Raw genomic sequence first — 18,604 nt, forward strand, 5'->3', positions numbered from 1 at the left:
AGTCGACAGCCACTAGGATGTATAAATTACCGTGTGAATTCGGGAATGGCCCCATGAAATCGATCCCCCAAACATCAAAAATATCAACTACTAGGATCGGGTTCGAGGGCATATCATCCCTCTTAGAAATGCCCCCGAGTTGTTGACACTTTAAATAGTGAATCGCGAAACTCGTGTGCATCCTTAAACAATGATGGCTAAAAGAAGCCACTCGTAAGGACTTTTCTAGCTGTTTTCTGGCTACTAAAGTGACCCCCACACGCAGATGAATGCGTGTGTTCAACACCTATCTGACATCCTCCTCCGGTATGCATCGTCTGATCATCTGATCTACACCGATCTTGAACAAATCTGGATCGTCCCAAATATACTGTTTAGCTTGGGACATCAAATGTTTCTTCTTTCTCCTTGGACAATGCTCCGGTAGGTCACCTGAAACTTTAAAGTTAGCAATATGAGCAAACCAGGGATTTTGTGAGCCTGCCAAAATGTGCTCATTCAGGAAGGACTCGTTAATGGGCCCGTCTGTGTTTCCATCTTCCACCATAATTTGGGACAAGTGATCTGCAACAACATTCTCACTTCCTTTCTTATTCCGAATCTCTAGATCAAATTCCTGCAGTAACAAAACCCATATTATGAGCCTCGGTTTTGCATCATTTTTGTCCATGAGGTACCTAACTGCAGGGTGGTCAGAATAGATAATTACTTTACTACCCCAAATATAAGACATGAATTTATCTAGAGCATATATTATTGCTAATAACTCTTTCTCGGTTGTTGTGTAATTCAATTGAGCATCTAAGAGAGTTTTACTCGCATAGTATATGGCAACGGGCTTCTTTTGAACACGCTGTCCCAAAACAGCCCCGACCGCATAATCACTTGCACAACACATTATTTCAAAAGGCAAACTCCAATCGGGTGATTGCAAGATCGGGGCTTCAACTAATTTCAACTTTAAAATGTCAAAGGCCTTAGCACATTCATCATTAAAGTCAAATGGGGCATCCTTAAGCAATAAATTACATAAGGGTTTGGTAATATCACTAAAACCCTTAATGAACCGTCTATAAAACCCAGCATGCCCCAAAAATGATCTAATACCATTGACATTCGTGGGATGAGATAGAGTGGAAATAACTAAAACCTTAGCTCGGTCCAACTCAATCCCGCGACTCGACACAACATGGCTCAAAACAATCCTCTCTTGGACCATAAAATGGCTTTTCTCCCAACGAAGAACCAAATTCGTTTCGACACATCTTTTCAATACTCTTTCGAGTTGATTTAAAAATACCTCGAAAGATGTGATGAAAATCGAAAAATCATCCATGAAAATTTCTAAAGACTCCCCCACCATATCGGAAAAGATACTCATCATGAAACTTTAAAAGGTGGCGGGGGCGTGACATAGCCCAAATGGCATTCGCCAAAATGAGAATGTGCCATACGGACACGTAAACGTAGTCTTCTCCTGATCTTCAGGATGAATAGCTATCTGGTTATGCCCGGAATAACAGTCTAAAGGCAATACAATTTTTTACAATATAGCTTTTAGACAATTTGATCGATAAACGGAAGCGGAAAGTCATCTTTCGATGTTGTCTCGTTCATTTTTCGGTTATCAATACAAATGCGCAGCCCGGTTACCAGCCGGGTGGTGACCTCGTTACCTGAGTCGTCCTTGACGACTTGGATGCCCGCTTTTATCGGTACTGTCTGTGTCGGGCTTACCCACGTGCTATTTGAGATGGAAAAAATAATACCAGCATCTAACCACTTCAGCACTTCTTTCTTCACTACTTCCCTCATGTTCGGGTTCAACCTCCGCTGAGCATCGCGTGCGGGCTTGATATTCGGATTTGTTAAAATCTTGTGCATCAGGATTGAGGGACTGATTCCCTTCAAATCCGCTATCGTTCACCCGATTGCTTCCTTGTCCGCAACCAGCACCGCCATCAAAGCTTTTTCCTGTTCAACAAATCAATTAGAAGCTATAATAACAGGTAAAGTCTCATTCTTACCAAGGAAAGCATATTTTAAATGCTTCTTTCGGTGATTCCAGTAGGGACAATTTCAGCCCGGTATCAACTTTCTCGGGAAGTGCTTCCACTTGAACTGACCATGGTGGACGGTCTCCTCGCAGAGCTGCAACTTCCAGCTGTCTCTTTTCCTCTTCCAGCAGCTTGTCTGTTTCCACCTGTAAAACCTTTCAAACAAAAAAAACGTCTCCGCCATGCAATCCGTGCTGATGACAGAGTCGTAAAGTGGGATGCACTCGTCAATGACATCAGCCATAAAGCACTCGTCATCGACCGGAGAATTATTTCCATGTGTGAAAATATCAATCCTCAACTTACGGTTACCTAATGCCATGTCAACGGTACCATTTCAACAATTAATGTTTGCATTTGAGGTGGCCAAAAATGGCCTACCGAGGATAACCGTAGATTGTTTGGTCCTTTCACCCGAAACACAATCGAGGACCAAAATGTCAACTGGAAAGTAAAAATCTTCCACCTTGACGATAACGTCAGTCAGTATCCCTAGAGGAAGTTTCAGTGTCTAGTCAGCTGGGACAATCGTGGTAGCAGCTGCTCGAAACAGACCGAAGTCATACTGATCGTATAGACTTCTCGGGAGACTACTAATGTTAAAATCACCTACTTGAATGGGTATAATTAGCATTCCTTGATCTTGTAGCTTGGGTGGAAGGGCACCCGAAAGAATTGCACCGACATTATCAGTAAAATCAATCTGTTTAGGAATCTTATGACTCCTTTTCTTTGTGCACAATTCTTTCAAATACTTTGCATAGGCGGGAATTTGTTTATGGCATCTAAAAGAGGTATATATTAATTATAAGTTGTTTAAATGTTTCATACATTTCCTCTTTTTGTGGGCCCCCTTTTGATGCCATATTCGCCTTAGATGGCGCCAATAAAGCATCGTGATAGGGGACAGTTTTCACTATCTCCTTGTCCTTAGGGTTGTTGGTGTCATCTTTCGGGACCGGTTTATTAGTATTAGTTTCAATTTGATTAGATTCATTTAATTTAACCAGTTCCGGCTCGTCATTACTGACGAGATTTTCATCAATTTCTTCCATCACCTCCCTCAACCAATGGTGGTGGAACCCCAACTTTGTTATCATACTTTTTCCCACTTCTTAAAATACTTACCTGGTTAACATGCTTTTACGAACTCGAGCTGTAGCTGTTCGGTTTGACCGTCGTGTCACTCAGGAGTTGACCCGCATTCTTCTATAGTTTTGCCATATCTGCTGCGAGTGGACCGATATGCTTTGACATTGACTATGACGATTTATCCCATAACTCAAAATGTCTCTTCGTCTCAGCCTGGTAATATGTCATCATCTTCATCATTGCATCCAACTTTGAGTGCACCCACTCATCCGCATTTCCCGAGGACCCTTTCTGCTGGTCCTGATTACCTGATGAATTTCCATCCCAGTTACCGTCTCTATTATACCCCCTATTTGTATTACGAACCCTGCTGCTGCTGATAACCGCCTTGGCGGTAATTACCCTGCGACCTATTCTGTCCCGTCCCCTGAAAGTTCGGGTTTAACTATGTCGACGCGTTCCCATATCGTAAATTCGGGTGATTCCTCAGGCTCGGTATGGAAAAGAACAAGAAGAAAACAAAAGGAGAAATTTGTCCAATAGTCACAAATGGTGCCTCCACAGGTTGACATCTGATCCAACCTAATAGTAAACAATCCGCCAAAAGCAACCAGAATATTCCTTGGTGAATCGGGCGAAAACTTGAACTACGTACATATATACTTTTTAAAAAAGGTAAAGCCAACAGACATAAAAAAACTGGTGCTATTGCGGATACACCTCCAGCTTTGCCAGGTATTCTACGAAGAATGGCATGGATTGATAGGAAATATCATTCCGGTACAATATTAGGCGGGGTGGGCATCGGATTAGCAGGTATATAATTGTCGGGATGCCCCAAAACATTAGGAGCATAAAAAATAAAAATGGAAGAAAAAATAGCAAAAGCTACCCAACCTACTAGATCCTTTACATAAAAATAAGGATAAGAAGCAATTTTATCCATCTCTGAATGTACACCCAATGATTATTTGATCCATATTGACGCAATGCGGCCAGATGAAGAAGATTGACGCCTACTAAAAGAAAGGGGAGTAAATGATGAAGACTAAAAAAGCGATTTAAGGTGGCATTGTCCACAGAGAAACCACCCCAAAGGCAAGTAACTATGGTATCTCCTACTACAAGTATAGCGCTAGCTAAGCTTGTAATTACTGTAGCCCCCCAAAAGCTCATCTGACCCCAAGGTGGTACGTATCCTATAAAAGCTGTCACAATCATTAATAGTAAGATTACAACTCCGAGACACCGAACAAATTCCCTAGGACTGCTATAACTCGCATGATATAGACCAAGAAAAAGATGAAGGTAAACCACAATGAGAAACATACCTGCCCCATTAGCATGCATATAACGGAGCAACCAGCCCCCTTCAACATCTCTCAAAATGTGTTCTACGCTGTTGAAAGCTAGATCCACATGAGGTGTGTAATGCATAGCTAAAAAAACGCCAGTCACTATCTGAATGACTAAACAAATACCAGCTAACGGACCGAACCCCCACCAATAACTAAGATTGCTCAGGGTTGGATAATCTATCAAATGCTGATTTAGTGTGGAGAAAATGGGTTGTTTAAGAATCGAGAATCGTTGGTTCCTTATAGTCACTTATTTTTCTTTTTATTTTTTAGAAAGAGAACTTAGGTTCCCTCACCCTTTAGCTTTCTAGGGCCTTTAGAAAAAAAAAAGAAAAAAGAAAAAAAACAAAAGATCTCAAAATCTTTAAAGTACCCTTAGCGTAGGCCGAAAGAAAGTCAATATGAGATTTGCGTTTTTCCACAGTGAAAGATGATGTTTTATCCTTATCCATGGATGGAGGGAGTGGATGGGTCGCATCCACGTATACACCGATTTGCCTACATATCTTCCTCAAAAGAATCAGACCATTGTAGTTCAGTTAAAAATACGTTTTGAAAAGCAATCAAAGATAAGATCGAAGAGAATGTAACGCACGTAGTGGTCATTATAGCGGTTCCTTCTGATCCTAGAAAACGTCCGAAAAACCCTGCTACGGAACTACCGAGCAGGGGCAAAAATATGATAAGTAGATATATAATTTCGAGTGAGATCAGACAACCAAAAATCAGACAATGACAGAGCGGCCTGTGATTCAGGATTGATCGACGCCCGAGGAACGCTCTGCCCCTTCGCCTGCATAAGGATCCGTTACCGGAGTGCTGTGTTTCTCAGGGCCGTCTGAGTTAGAGCAACCCCGCTAGGGCGATCCAGTTACCTGGAATTTGAACTATTATTCTACAAGCAACCGTACTAGCTTCGTTACAGACTTGATACTGAACAGTTCACCATCCGAACATTAGCTAGCTGGCAACACAACTTTTACCACCCAAAAAAAGATCTCAATTAGGCGGGGACATGATTCCAACCTGTTTCTGATTAGACTAAGAACCTTCAGTCTAAGAAACCTGCTTAGCTTCCCCCTGCCATGTATTGGCTCTCTTTCCGCTGATAGAGTAGTTTTCTAGTTTACATTCCTCTATCTGAATCTCTAACACTAACAGGCTACAATCACCAACTTCATCACTGTCTTCTTGTTACACTTAGATTTTGTTCCCACCCCAGCTCTAAGTTCACTATTTCAGAGCTCTATCCCTTTCTTTTTCCGGGTCTATCCTATCACCCGGAAGGTGGCTAACTCTTAAAATGAAAATAAAAAAATAAAATTCAAAGAAAAAAGGCCTAATTGGTCTGCTCAGCAAACGTACAAAGTGGACTGCTATTTGGCTGACCCCCTTCTTCCCATTCGGGTTGGGTTGACCCAGAAGTACAGTAAGAAGGAATGGAACCGCTTGAGAGTCGTCTGAAGTTCACACTTTGGTAAAGACGACTGACTTTGGAAGCAGAACATGAACCAATTTAAGCTATTCCGGCTTCTTATTGAGCGTAGAGAAATCAAGGTTTATGAGAAAGTCAGCGAAGTTTCTATGATGTTCTACCTTTGCGCAGTTTCGCTCCACAGTGACAGCGGAAGGCTCCGCACCTGAGCCTCGTTAGACTCAGCATAAGTGTAAGGTGTAATTGAAGAGAATAGAAGAGATGAAGTCCGCGCTTTTACGCTCAAATACAAATGAAATTCTTTCTCAGTTCAAGTCAGCAGGATCTATCTCTTATGCAAGGTTTATTGATGAAGGTTACCTATTATTTAAATCTCTATTTTTGATATAAAGTAAAAAAGGCGATCTCGTGCAATATAAACAAGACAAACTTACAGAATCAAAGAACCTAACAAATGTAGGCGGAATACACTCATATCTGCTTCATAAAGGTAGATTGGGTCGAAATCTATTTGTGAGATTAGGGATTGGCATATATTATCATAAGCATAAACATAAGTGAGGAGACCTGATTCAAATTAAGAAGAACCTCTAGGAAGGTACCCTCGGCCGCCTATGGCGCAAGACTTTTTTCCTTTTCTCTGAAATTGGGATTACCTCTCCCTTAATATGATATTCTTATTGTGCTCTTGGTTTTTGAACTAGTCATTAATGGTCGGCTTCATTGGTACCCTTTCGGTATGCGTTGCGAAAACTTTCATTTTGAGCGTCTCATCTTCTCTATAGAAGCAAAACTCGAACGGTTAGAAAAGATGGTCCAACTACATAACTTTTTCTTTATCATTACTTCCATGGTCGTGCCTCGTGGCATGGAAGCACCCGTACTATTGAAATGGTTCGCCAGTAGAGATGTTCCCACAGGTGCCCCTTCTTCTAATGGTACTATAATTCCTATTCTTATCCCTTCAGTCTCTTTTTTGGTCTATCTACATTCCAGGAAATTCATACGATCCACTGACGGAGCAAAAGCGGAAGTCTTAATTATAGCGAGCCAACCTATTCTATTACCAGACATCCTTGGGAGAAGCTCATCCGAAACTAGAGCTAGAAAGGCCTTATTTCGTTTCGTTCCAGTTCTTTATTTCCTTCTTATCGAAAAAAAGGGGGATTTCTCGTGTTTGAGTTAAACCCTTGGCCTTTAGAATCTCCATAAGGATATTTAACCTACTCGGGCTCATCTTCCTCGTCATCATAAAACTCGGGACAATTTTCCGACTTATGCCCGATTTCACCACAATCCACACAAACCGGGAATTTTACTCCAACTTTCCCGACTTCTTTCTTCTTACCCTTTCTATACCGGCCAGTCACGTTCAATTCTTTCAGACTCACACGTGACTGACTTACTGACCTGGAAGAAGTAACATGTCTTTGCCTTTCAGCTGCTCCCTCTGCTTTAGAATCTTCACACATAAACTCCGGAAAATCCCAACCATCCTCCTCGGGTTGGTTCAACAGCTGACCATTACATGAGGCTTTAAGATGCTTTCGGTCCTCGTATGTCAACCCATCTACAAAGCATTTCACCACTTCCCATAATTCAATCTGGTGGTTTGGGCATTTTCTGATCATCTCCTTAAACCTGGTGAATGCTTCGTGAAATAATTCGCCCAATATCTGTGAAAAGTGTCAAATTTTCATTCGGGCCTGGCTCGTTTTCGACTATGAGTAATACTCGTTTAAGAAAACCTGATGCATCTCGGCGCAGTTAGCAATATTGTGCATCGAGAGCGAGTTAAACAGTGTTTTGCTTTGTCTTTTAGAGAAAACTGGAATAACCGCAACCGAACCTCATCCTGATCAAATGTACATCACCAATTGACTCGCAAATAGCCGAAAAATCGGACAAATAAGAGTATGGGTCCTCGGAAGCCATCCCGTGAAAATGAGGTACAATGTTAATGTATGAAGGCCGGGACTTAATGGTTTGTTGTCCCGCCCTCCGTACCTATGGAACAAGCAGGGACGCTCCATCTGAAATAGTCGGTCTTAACCGACTGTTAACACCCTAAACCGGAGCTACAAAATTCCTCCTTTGCCCACCCTGGGATTTACCAAACCACCCCAATTCACTTGAATATTCAGAACTCTTTCGGGCCTTTCTGCCCGGTTGACTCTGTTTCGACCCATGCCGTTTCTACCCTCATTTATATTAACCGCTTCATCCCGTATCTGATCCACCGGCTCTTCCGCAACTTCATCCCAATTTTCATTCCCCTCGTTTTCCATCTCAAAACCCTCGTTCTGCCTTTGTCAATTTACCTCTTCATTACCTTCCAAACTGTGATCCGCATCATTCGTTTCCCCCTCTTCTTCATCTTCTGAATGCATACTGGAAGATCATCAGCAAGATTAGTCCAAACTCTGCGTCTAGGACTGTTATTTAGGGCTGATGGTCCGGCCAGATCGACAACCTGGTTTTGATTTCGGTTTCTAGAAAAACGAGCTGAGTTATTCTGGTTGTTTTGCCGGTTGGAAGTAAACGATGGAGGCATGTTATCTGGGTGAAATGTGTTTTTTTCTTGGAGCTGGTTTGGTTATGGGTTCTGGTTTTCATTCTAGTTTTGTTTTTGGTTCAGGTTTTGGTTCTGGTTATGATTCTGATCTTCCATCTCTGAGGTTATGTTAAGAGCTCGGTTTTGCCGAGCTAATCTCTCAATTTCGGGCTCGAAAACTAGCGGTGACTGTCTGCCCGAGTGGCGGGTGTGCATAAACCTGTTACCTGCACAAATAACACACCCCGCATAAAATGGAAAAATAAAAATTAAAATAAAAAACTTACAACTAAAACTAAAACCAAAATAAACCCAAATATCGAATAACACGAAAAACACTAAGCGCACTAACTCCCCAGAAACGGCGCCATTTTGATGACCGTCGTTTTGAGTCATGAAAAAACCTAATTAACCTAAGTAGCTAGGATAAGTAATGCATCGTATGCACAAGGAGTATGTGGTCAAAGCAAATCTTGTAAACAAGTTTTAAAATTTTGAAGTAGCAATTTTTAGTGCTGATCACACAAGTAAATAGTTTTAGTTGAGAATTTAGCAAACAATTTTCATCAAATAATAAAAGCAAATCACACCCAGGAGTTTAAGTAAGTAACTTACAGTAATCTCATGCAACCTAACAGATTAATCATTAACGGTTAATTACAGACTGATCAACTAGACAAAACCTTAGACATCGATAATCACTTTACGCACGGCACTGGTTATCAAACAGTCCCTGCCAGTATGACTCAGTTAAGGGCAATTATATGCTTTATCATATTCAACCTAATCACACAACCCTATGGTCAATTATTATGTGATGTACATATAAATATACATCTTTTCGGCATCAAATAATCTCTAAAAACTGCAATTTCTATCCAATAACATAGCATAAAAGACTACTTATCATAATAAAACATAATTTCAGGTGAAACCAAGCCTCAAACGAAGAAACAAGCAAAAAGACGAAGAAAAACAGAAGAAAACACAAGAAAACAAAGAAACACGCCCCCATGCCTCAAGAAACACGCCCCCATGCTTCATACACAAGAAAAGACAAAACCTGGAGGCAAAAGCCCGGGGCCGTGCTCATCATGCACGGGGACGTGGACGAGAACACAGAAAAGACAAAGAAGAATTGAGCACATGTCAATAAAAATCACGGGACCGTGCCCACCAACCACCGGGCCGTGGCCACGTCACATAAAAGACAAAAAAAATCTGGCACATGTCATAAAAATGCACGGGGGCGTGCTCATCAAGAACGGGGCAGTGCCACACCATCCAGAATGCCTATAAATTGTGGCTCATGTTGCACTCATTTGGTGTGCCTTGAAAAGAATTCTCTCCGGTTTTCACTTATAAAAACACACACTAACACTCACTTTGAAGATCTAGTGAAGAGTTTGAAGGTTTGGAGGTCATCACCACTAATCATCATCATCAACCATCATTACCATCATTAAGAAGAAGGATTCATCTACATTTGGTTAGATTGTTCCAAGTTTAATCATGTATTTGTTATTATCAATCATCTTAATGTTTATCACTATGCTCATTATGAGCTAAACTCCTTTTACCATCTAAAATCTATGAAGAAGCTTTGTTTTACTTGATAATTAACCAAGACATGTGATGTAGTCTAGTAAAGTACATTGTTATATTACAATTATCTTTTGATGAGAAATGTTTCACCATCTTAAATCACTATATCAAAGTTGGTGGTTGTCAATATCTTTGACAATCGTTCATGATCGATTCATGTTCTTGAAAGATAGAAATACTTTGATACATTATCGAAACATGGATCCTTATATTGTTCTTAGAAATGATGAGATATAAGTTATGGTGTATTTTTCAAAACCTTGGTAATCCGAAAATGGCTTTGCTTAGGATATCAAATTAGTTAAAGAAACCATATGTTAACGGAATGTGTAATTATAACCTACAAAAATCAACCAAGGGGAGGTTGTGTGATGAACTACAACCACCCGAAGTTGTTAGAATTGGTATTTGAGAAATCGAAGTCAATCCTAATCTTTCTACTTTACGAAACTATTTGTCAACTCAAATCGACATCATTGAGATGGTATGACATTAGGAAAGGGTGAACTTTAAAATGCGCATACCATCTCCTTAGTGCCGAAGATGCTCACTTAAGGCTTAAGGAGCTATCTATCATATATTGCTACGACAAATTTATCACATGTCTACATATTAATTATCAATGCTAAAATGGAGTGGATTCTTGATCTTAGATGGTAACCTTCGCATAATTGAACAACTCGTTTAGAATCTCTTTTCTCGGTCACCTATATATTATATATATAAGTATTTATATTTTATAAAAAGTTTAAAAATCAACCCCAAAATGATTAAAACCTCCGATTGAAGTAAAACAACGATTTATTATTAGAAAGCTTTGTGTCCACGGATCGATATTTGGTTCTTACCAATACTATTCTACATATACGATAGGTACACTTGCCTATTTTGTGTGTGTTTAGTCTTTGTAGAAATCACTTTTATAAATTTATAACACGATCTTGTGCAAAAGCTAAATATCCAATCTATCATATTTATACAAGCTAGCACCCACACATCATATAGCAACTGGTAACTAATCGTTCAGATCAATGTAAACCTAAACCGATTGAACACACAAACATACTAAACATCGATAACCATAGATTAACCATAAACAATTATACATAAATGTTCTTAGTTACATGACAAAACTAAAATTGTTAAACTTTGCATTCCTGGGTGAGATTCTATGAGTTTAGCCGCGTCTAGGCATCATGGAATCATCAATAATGATCCAATAGAGCATGTAGGTGGTCCCGGTATGATCCGGTATGGTGGAATCGACCTCCTTGAGCTCTGGAAATCACCTGGTTTGAAGTATGATTCGATAGGGTCGAGTTATGATGAAATTGATATAAAACCCTAACACCCCGTCTGAACTTCCCATCGCGTATCGCGACGGGGTCTTCAGTGGTCCATCGCGATACGCGATGGACCGTAAGTCAACATTTCATTTAAGTTCCATCGCGATACGCGATGGGTCTTCAAGCATGCCCATCGCGATACGCGATGGGTCTTGTCGCCAGCATAAATGTTTTATCTTCTCGTTTTGCATGCTGGACATCCTGGGCCTTCATCCTGTGCCTCAACATGTCCAAATTAACTGCTTTAACACTTGTGACCTGAAATTCAATAGACACGTATGAAGTGTCAAAGTTCCTATAATAAACGATTAAAACTAATAAATAAACGAACTTAAATGAATATAAATTAACCAACCATCACATCCTCACACTTATCTTTTGCTTGCCTTCAAGCAAACTTTAAAGCAAACATCAACCTCCATCATAGGTATGTAAATTATCACCATTAATACTAGTAAGGATTAAGGTCATACCCAGTTTCCAGACTGACACTTTCAAGATTGACATCCCACAAATAAGGTTAAATGATATTATAAAAAAAATAGAACCGCCCAGACGAGTGTACTTGGTTTTGGTTTAAGGCACACATGCTCATACCCCTCATAATATAATATCTCTCCTATCGGTTTAATATCTGGACCGGCAAAAAATGTGCTAGTATCTCTCTGCCCTCTATACCAAGTATGAACACAAAGTAATAACCCTGGAAGCAAGTCAAATCTCCACCCATGTAAATGCTATGACATGAATGCAAATCAAGAGGGCTTAAAATGGGGCTAAGTGTAAGGGTATGGAAGGGAATTTTTCAAGTAGCTCAAACGATCTTATCCGGCTTATTACAAACAACTAATAAACAATAACATAACATAAACAACTGATTTCAACACTAAATCAAAAACAACTGATTTCATAACATTTATTTATTTATTTTCTAAACTGCTAATACTTAAACATTGCAACTGTAACACAATTTTTTTAACATAATAAACGTAATGCTCAATACATCCTATTGATAAATAATAAAACAATTACAAAGAAACCTATTAAGCCGGAATGTCTCGTAAAATAACAACGGGTTGATTGAATGAAAAATATAAAATGGGCCCAACAATGTTTTCTAAGGGAACTAAGCCCCCTCCCCTCACATTATCCACTCTTATATATATATATATATATAACGTGTGAGGCCCAACCCCCCAATACCCACACTCGCACTCATCCAGACGATTCTTAACCTAATTACCTCTATCACTTTTGCATTCATGCCAAGCTAAGATCTCGAAATGCATGAGACAACCAATTTCTAGATATTATGGGCATACTGGTTACTCTCTATAATGGCACTCAAATAACATGTGTGTATACTGTATATTATATGTGTATTATATATAAGGCAAATCTTACACACATACAGGAGGAATTAGGCTGCAGAAATGAAACACGTGTACATGTCCCCATGACTCGTTATCCCCGACTAAATGACCCCATTTTCAATTTCTCGTTATGAAAACATTTGTGAATAAGACTATCTAGAAGCTGAAAAATCAACCATGACCAGAAACTTCTAACTTGGCATTAATGGTAATAATTAACAGTTAACAACTTTGGTTTCTGAACACTCTTCGAGGTACTATCGGGCTAAAATTTTTCCAATTTCCCCATCCCCACACTTGAGGTTTACAACGTCCTTAATGTTAAAATATGTAAACAACTAATGAACATTTGAGGGACGGGGTTGAAATTGATTTTTTTAATAATTTGACACTCGGGGATCGAATGTGATAGTTCTACCAGCAATTATACAATTACACTTTTAACATTTAAACTTAATAGAAACTAAATAGATTATGAAAATGAAATCACCTGATACCAATGACAATAGAATGGACCAATCGGCTCACGAACTCTCGTAAACACTCGTACACACTCGTCTTAACCAATTACCAAAACTGACAACCGAACCTGCAAAATCTCGAGACTTGTAGAAGCAAGCTTCTCACAAGTGTAAGACATAGCTATTTTAAGAGTTATAAAAGTGATTTATGTTAATGTATTAAAACAATTACCGAGCCGAATTAAGTCGTTTCGTAATAAATTTTGTTAAACAAGTTAAAAACGTTAAAAGACCTAACTCACTTTTGGAGGAACCACGATCGCATTTAGCATATGCAACAAGCCTTTTAAACCCACTCGTAGCCCGGGAGGACGAGTGGGGTCTCGTGAGGGTTTATAGTGAACGACACCCACAAAGTTCTAAATACAACATAATATACAATAAATAAAATACATTAGACATCATAAGATATAAATACATATAAGACCAACCAGTTATCCATACAATATTCCAAATATAATATTAATATTATACAGACCATGAGAATAAAAACAAAATAAAGCAAAAAGGGTAACCAAAATCTACTGTGCTGGCGGTGGGCCCTCAGCATCACCTTGTGGGTCCACAGGCTGCTCCAATGTAATGGTAAATGAAGGTGGGAGCGGTACCTACAAAGCAACAAATAATAATCGAAAATAATCCTCATGGCGGGCCTGGGGTGCTCGGCGATACTCGTGATATATGGACCTAATGATAAGCGTGTCGTGGATCCATGTAGGCTGCGACCTCTTGCGAACGACAATAGAAGCAGCACTGCCACATTGGCCTCTCGGTAGCCAATGATAGGAAAAAGACACAACAGATCAAGGTTGATGCACTTGTCGTGACCCGAATGTCGGCCCACAATAGTACAAGCAACGATCCTGTGAATGTAACGATGAACGGGGTCCCTGATGAACGGCTCCACAACAGTGCTAGAGTGGGCCCCGTCGGCGATCTCTGCCCAAAACTGGCCGAGCTGGCCCTCGGTGAGCATGTGCTCACGTTCCCGCTGAGCGTGCTTTGTGTAGCCACGAATGCTATGCTGGAACTCCAGAGTCTGTACCAACTCGGCAGTATAAAATTTGGTGGCCACAGCGAAGTCGGGAACCGACATCTCACAGAGATGGCGTCCAAATGAAAATGACACCGCATGTGGCTCAAGAAAATCGATGGACGCACAAACAATAGTCAAATAAAACTCACGTGTGAGCTCGACATAAGAATTTGAGTCACACGCGAGCACCTGTACCCACTGATCTGACAATAAACGACATACCTGGACGTCGATTTCCAAATCCCGCACCAGTGTCCAATCAAACAAACGATGACGTAGAAGTTGCATCTCCCGAATCCTACCCGGCCTCATATGCTCATCTGACATCATCCTAAATCTTAGCACCTGATTGGGGATCTGGTGTCCATCACCCATGATAGCCTCTGGGTCGATGTCAGGAGTAATAGGTAATTCCTGACCATCATAGTGTATAACCCACGTCATCCTCTGCTGAATAGGGCAGTGCAGCTCGGGGTCTCCCCGAGGAGCCACAACGGATCCACGGCGGCCCACGCCCTCAGGCCTCTACCTCATGCGCCCGGCGGCGCGATCAGACATATCTGCAAAATCAAACATTCAAGTTAGATATGTCAAACTGTGGTGACGACCGTATAGAATTTCGGTCGCAGTCGTCCCATGCATAATAAAACAATATAAAAATAATAATAAAATAATAAAATAAAAATGAATAAATACGAAAAATTCGGGGACACTCTGCACGTATTTCTAAAAACAAGATTGTCCCGAAAATGGTACAATGAATTTTCGATTCAAAACAAACTAATAAGCGTCCCCACACTCGATTAACAAACTCACAAACAGACTCGACTCGACTATTGAGTACTAGATACTATTAACAAACTGACTCGAACAAACTAAACGAACCGATAGACTGTCTAGAATAACGTGCAAACAAACAATTAACTTGTCGGCAACAAAGAAATATGTGACAATCGGGTTTTGGAAAATAAAATATTAATGAATCAAGTTCAAAAAAATCTTTTCATATCGAACCCTCACTATCATTAAACTAATACTAAAATAATGATTTTAAAATTTGAACTTCAAAACCCGACTTGTTACATTGTCATGTTTAACAAAACCTGACAACCAAAGTAAAACTCACATAACCAAACCATCAACAAACCCGACTACCCAAAACTTCAACTTCCTAAACTTTAATGAAATCTGAACAACTATCCCAACAACCTGGCATGCACACTAACCCGATAACACCAACCCACAAACTTCCAGTTTTACCAAACCGACTAAACACTATTCAATTTCTGACATAATAGAATAAAGATAAACATACCTCGATGTCGGATCGAAAGAACAGAATAATAACTATGAAGGTAGTAACAGTGGTGGCCGGCGTGATGGTAATGATGATAATGGTTGGCGACGGTGGTTAGCGGTGGTTTATGGAGGTGGTTACTGGTGAACGGAGATGGTGACTGTGGTGATTAATGGAGGGTGGTTATATGATTGATGTTGATGTTTAACAGTGGTGGTTAGCGATGGGTTACGACAACGGTGATGGGTATTAGCAGTGAAAGTGGACGATGATTGATGGACGGAGACTATGGTAGACGGAGACGATGAGGTAAGTGGTGGTGATGAGGGTGATAATGTAAGTAGACGGCGGTGATCGTGGTGGTCAGTGATGGGGGTGAGGACGGAATCACAGAGAGGAGTGAAAAGAAGAAGAAGAAGAAGAAGAAGAAGAAGAAGAAGAAAAGGAAGAAGAATAAGAAGAACAGACAGTTAAATAATAAAAAAACTTTGGATCTTTTATGACCCATCCCGATACGCGATGAGTCAAAAGCAACGTAATCGCATATCACCACCCAATTTGGGTTAATTAGGGTTTTGAACCCATCACGATACTCGATGGGGTATGATGACACGTCATCGCGTATCGCGATGATGTCATCATGTCAGGGATCCCAATCTCCATCGCGATACGCGATGGAGATGTTTGTAAGCCCATCACGACACGCGATGGGCCTTATTAACAGAAAGTTTTTCACGAAATCAGGTCCGGGCATTTTTGGACCCGGCCACATTTCGACATCCCGACATCACCCTGAACACGTTTGCGAACTCAAAACATACTTTTCGTACCTGGAACAACGTGTAATTGATCAAACCCTTACCGAACTTCAAGAACTTCCAACTCTTCAAAACATACTATCGTTGATGTTTGATAGCTGTTGGGTCTACTTTTGGTTGGTTTGTATTTAGTTATAATTCAATGTAATTCGTGTTTTGTACTGTGTATGTAAACCGAGATCTTTTATGGATCTCGGTCGGTGGGCTTTGGGCTTGTATTGGGCTTGGTTGTTAGCTACCCTATATATATAAATAATATATACATAAGGTTTAGGTTGGCTATTCATTTTGTTGTTTGGTTGAACGAATATTATAATCAAGTGCTTAAGCACCCGGCGTTAATATAATGTGTGTTTTAAAGCATCTCATCGTGTTATTTACGTATTTACTTATTTGTCTTAAATCACCTTACGATATATTCCGCAATATCGTTGAGGTGTGTTGATATTATACTGAAAGATCCGTGTTTGGGATTACAATTGGTATCAGAGCCTTAGACCTATTCAGGCTCATTATTTTGATATCAACGGATTTAAGATTTAGTGTTATTGGTGTTTTTGGGTTGGTATTCCGGCGAGCAGTATATCGGAGAAGAGAAAGAGTTGATTTTGTGAAAGTTTGGCTTTTTTTGGAATCAAATAAAATCCCACTAAACTCGGGAGTTTGTTACTGTCAAAATCCAACTGATTAGCTTGTTTTCAGCTAGTTTAGACAATTCTCGGGATCATTTAAGGGATCTCGGCCAATCATTCAAGTGTTCTCGGGCTAATCTGATCGTTTTCGGTCAGAATTAAGAGTTATTGGTCAAATTCTGTGGTTCTCGGTCAACATTCCTTGGTTCTCAGTCAACATTCCTTGGTTCTCGGTCAACATCCTTGGTTCTCGGTAAACGTATTCAGTTCTCGGTCAACTTGGTTTTCGGTCAACGCAGACTGTGAACATAGTTGTTCCTGATCCATCATATTTGGGCCTGGTGTATTGGACTTTTGAATTTTTGGACTTAAATTACTTTTGGGCTGATTAAACTAAAATGGATCAACTAATTAATAGTAATGGGTCATCCAATGCTTCACGTCATCAAGAACTAGATTCCATAATGAGAACCACTACTCGCGTGCCCCGTCTGCTGTCTCATGAGGGGTTTAGCGAGTGGAAGTTTCATTTCGAGAAGTATGTAAAGGTGAAAGATGCCAAGATATGGAGAAGCATAGTTAAGGGTCCCCAAGTCATCACTTACCAACGTGAGAACTCTACTAAAGTTGTTGTAAAGCCTATTGCTATGTATGATGATGATGATGATCTTGCTAAAATAGTGGAGGATGAAAAGGCACTTTCAACCTTGACTATGGCACTCTCACCTGAGATTGCCCTGGGTTTTAAAGAATTGCAATCTGCTAAGGAACTGTGGGAAGCACTGATTGAGGTCTGTGAAGGAATTGAGGACATGAAAAGAAGTCGTCAAGATCTACTATGACAAAAATTCAATATGTTTAATCATGTCTTGGAGAGTCATTAGAAACTCAACTTCAGAGGTTCATAGCTCTTGTGACTGAGATGAGATCTGCTAGCATCAATTTAACAGCTGCTGAGACAAACAATAAGTTGGTGAACTCATTACCTCAAAGTTGGGACATGAATGTTGCTGTCAAGAAGATGACGAAAGATCTCAACAAGCTGACAATGTCTGAGGTTATGGCCATCATCAAAGCATGTGACATGGACGACAAACAACGTGCTATAAACCATGAAAACTCCTACAGTGCAGCTGGCTACAATGTTGCTTCCAATAATGCACTCATCTCACAAGATAATTTCTCAATGTTCAAGACTACTTAGGGACAACAGAAATTTCAATCCCAAGCCAACTTCTCAATGTTTAAATCCACTCAGGGTCAATATTCTCATGTTTCACCACAACCAGCACCAGTGTTCTTTGCTAAGCCTGGTCGATCTCCTACTGTTAGGTTCATAGCTCTTGTGACTGAGATGAGATCTGCTAGCATCAATTTAATAGCTGCTGAGACAAACAATAAGTTGGTGAACTCATTACCTCAAAGTTGGGACATGAATGTTGCTGTCATTAAGATGACGAAAGATCTCAACAAGCTGACA

At 40.1% G+C, this 18,604-nt stretch overlaps 1 protein-coding gene and 1 pseudogene across 1 annotated transcript; both read right to left on the reverse strand.

Moving 5' to 3' along the window:
* Positions 1-286: 286 nt before the first annotated feature.
* On the reverse strand, positions 287-733 carry LOC143611345 (uncharacterized). Its single transcript, XM_077085557.1, has one exon. It carries the CDS (start codon positions 731-733, stop codon positions 287-289), a length of 447 nt encoding a protein of 148 aa, XP_076941672.1.
* Positions 734-3,594: 2,861 nt separating this feature from the next.
* On the reverse strand, positions 3,595-8,230 carry LOC143611346 (cytochrome b pseudogene; annotated as a pseudogene).
* Between the last annotated feature and the right edge of the window lie 10,374 nt (positions 8,231-18,604).

This window comes from Bidens hawaiensis, unplaced genomic scaffold (genome assembly GCF_021521415.1).
Source record: "Bidens hawaiensis isolate Kalapana, Puna unplaced genomic scaffold, B.hawaiensis_p1.1 tig00030782_1, whole genome shotgun sequence".
Classification (NCBI taxonomy): Eukaryota; Viridiplantae; Streptophyta; class Magnoliopsida; order Asterales; family Asteraceae; genus Bidens; species Bidens hawaiensis.

What these genes read in the sequence shown, in the direction of transcription:
- LOC143611345 (XM_077085557.1), bottom strand. Translation starts at nt 733, where the DNA reads ATGTCTTATATTTGGGGTAGTAAAGTAATTATCTATTCTGACCACCCT.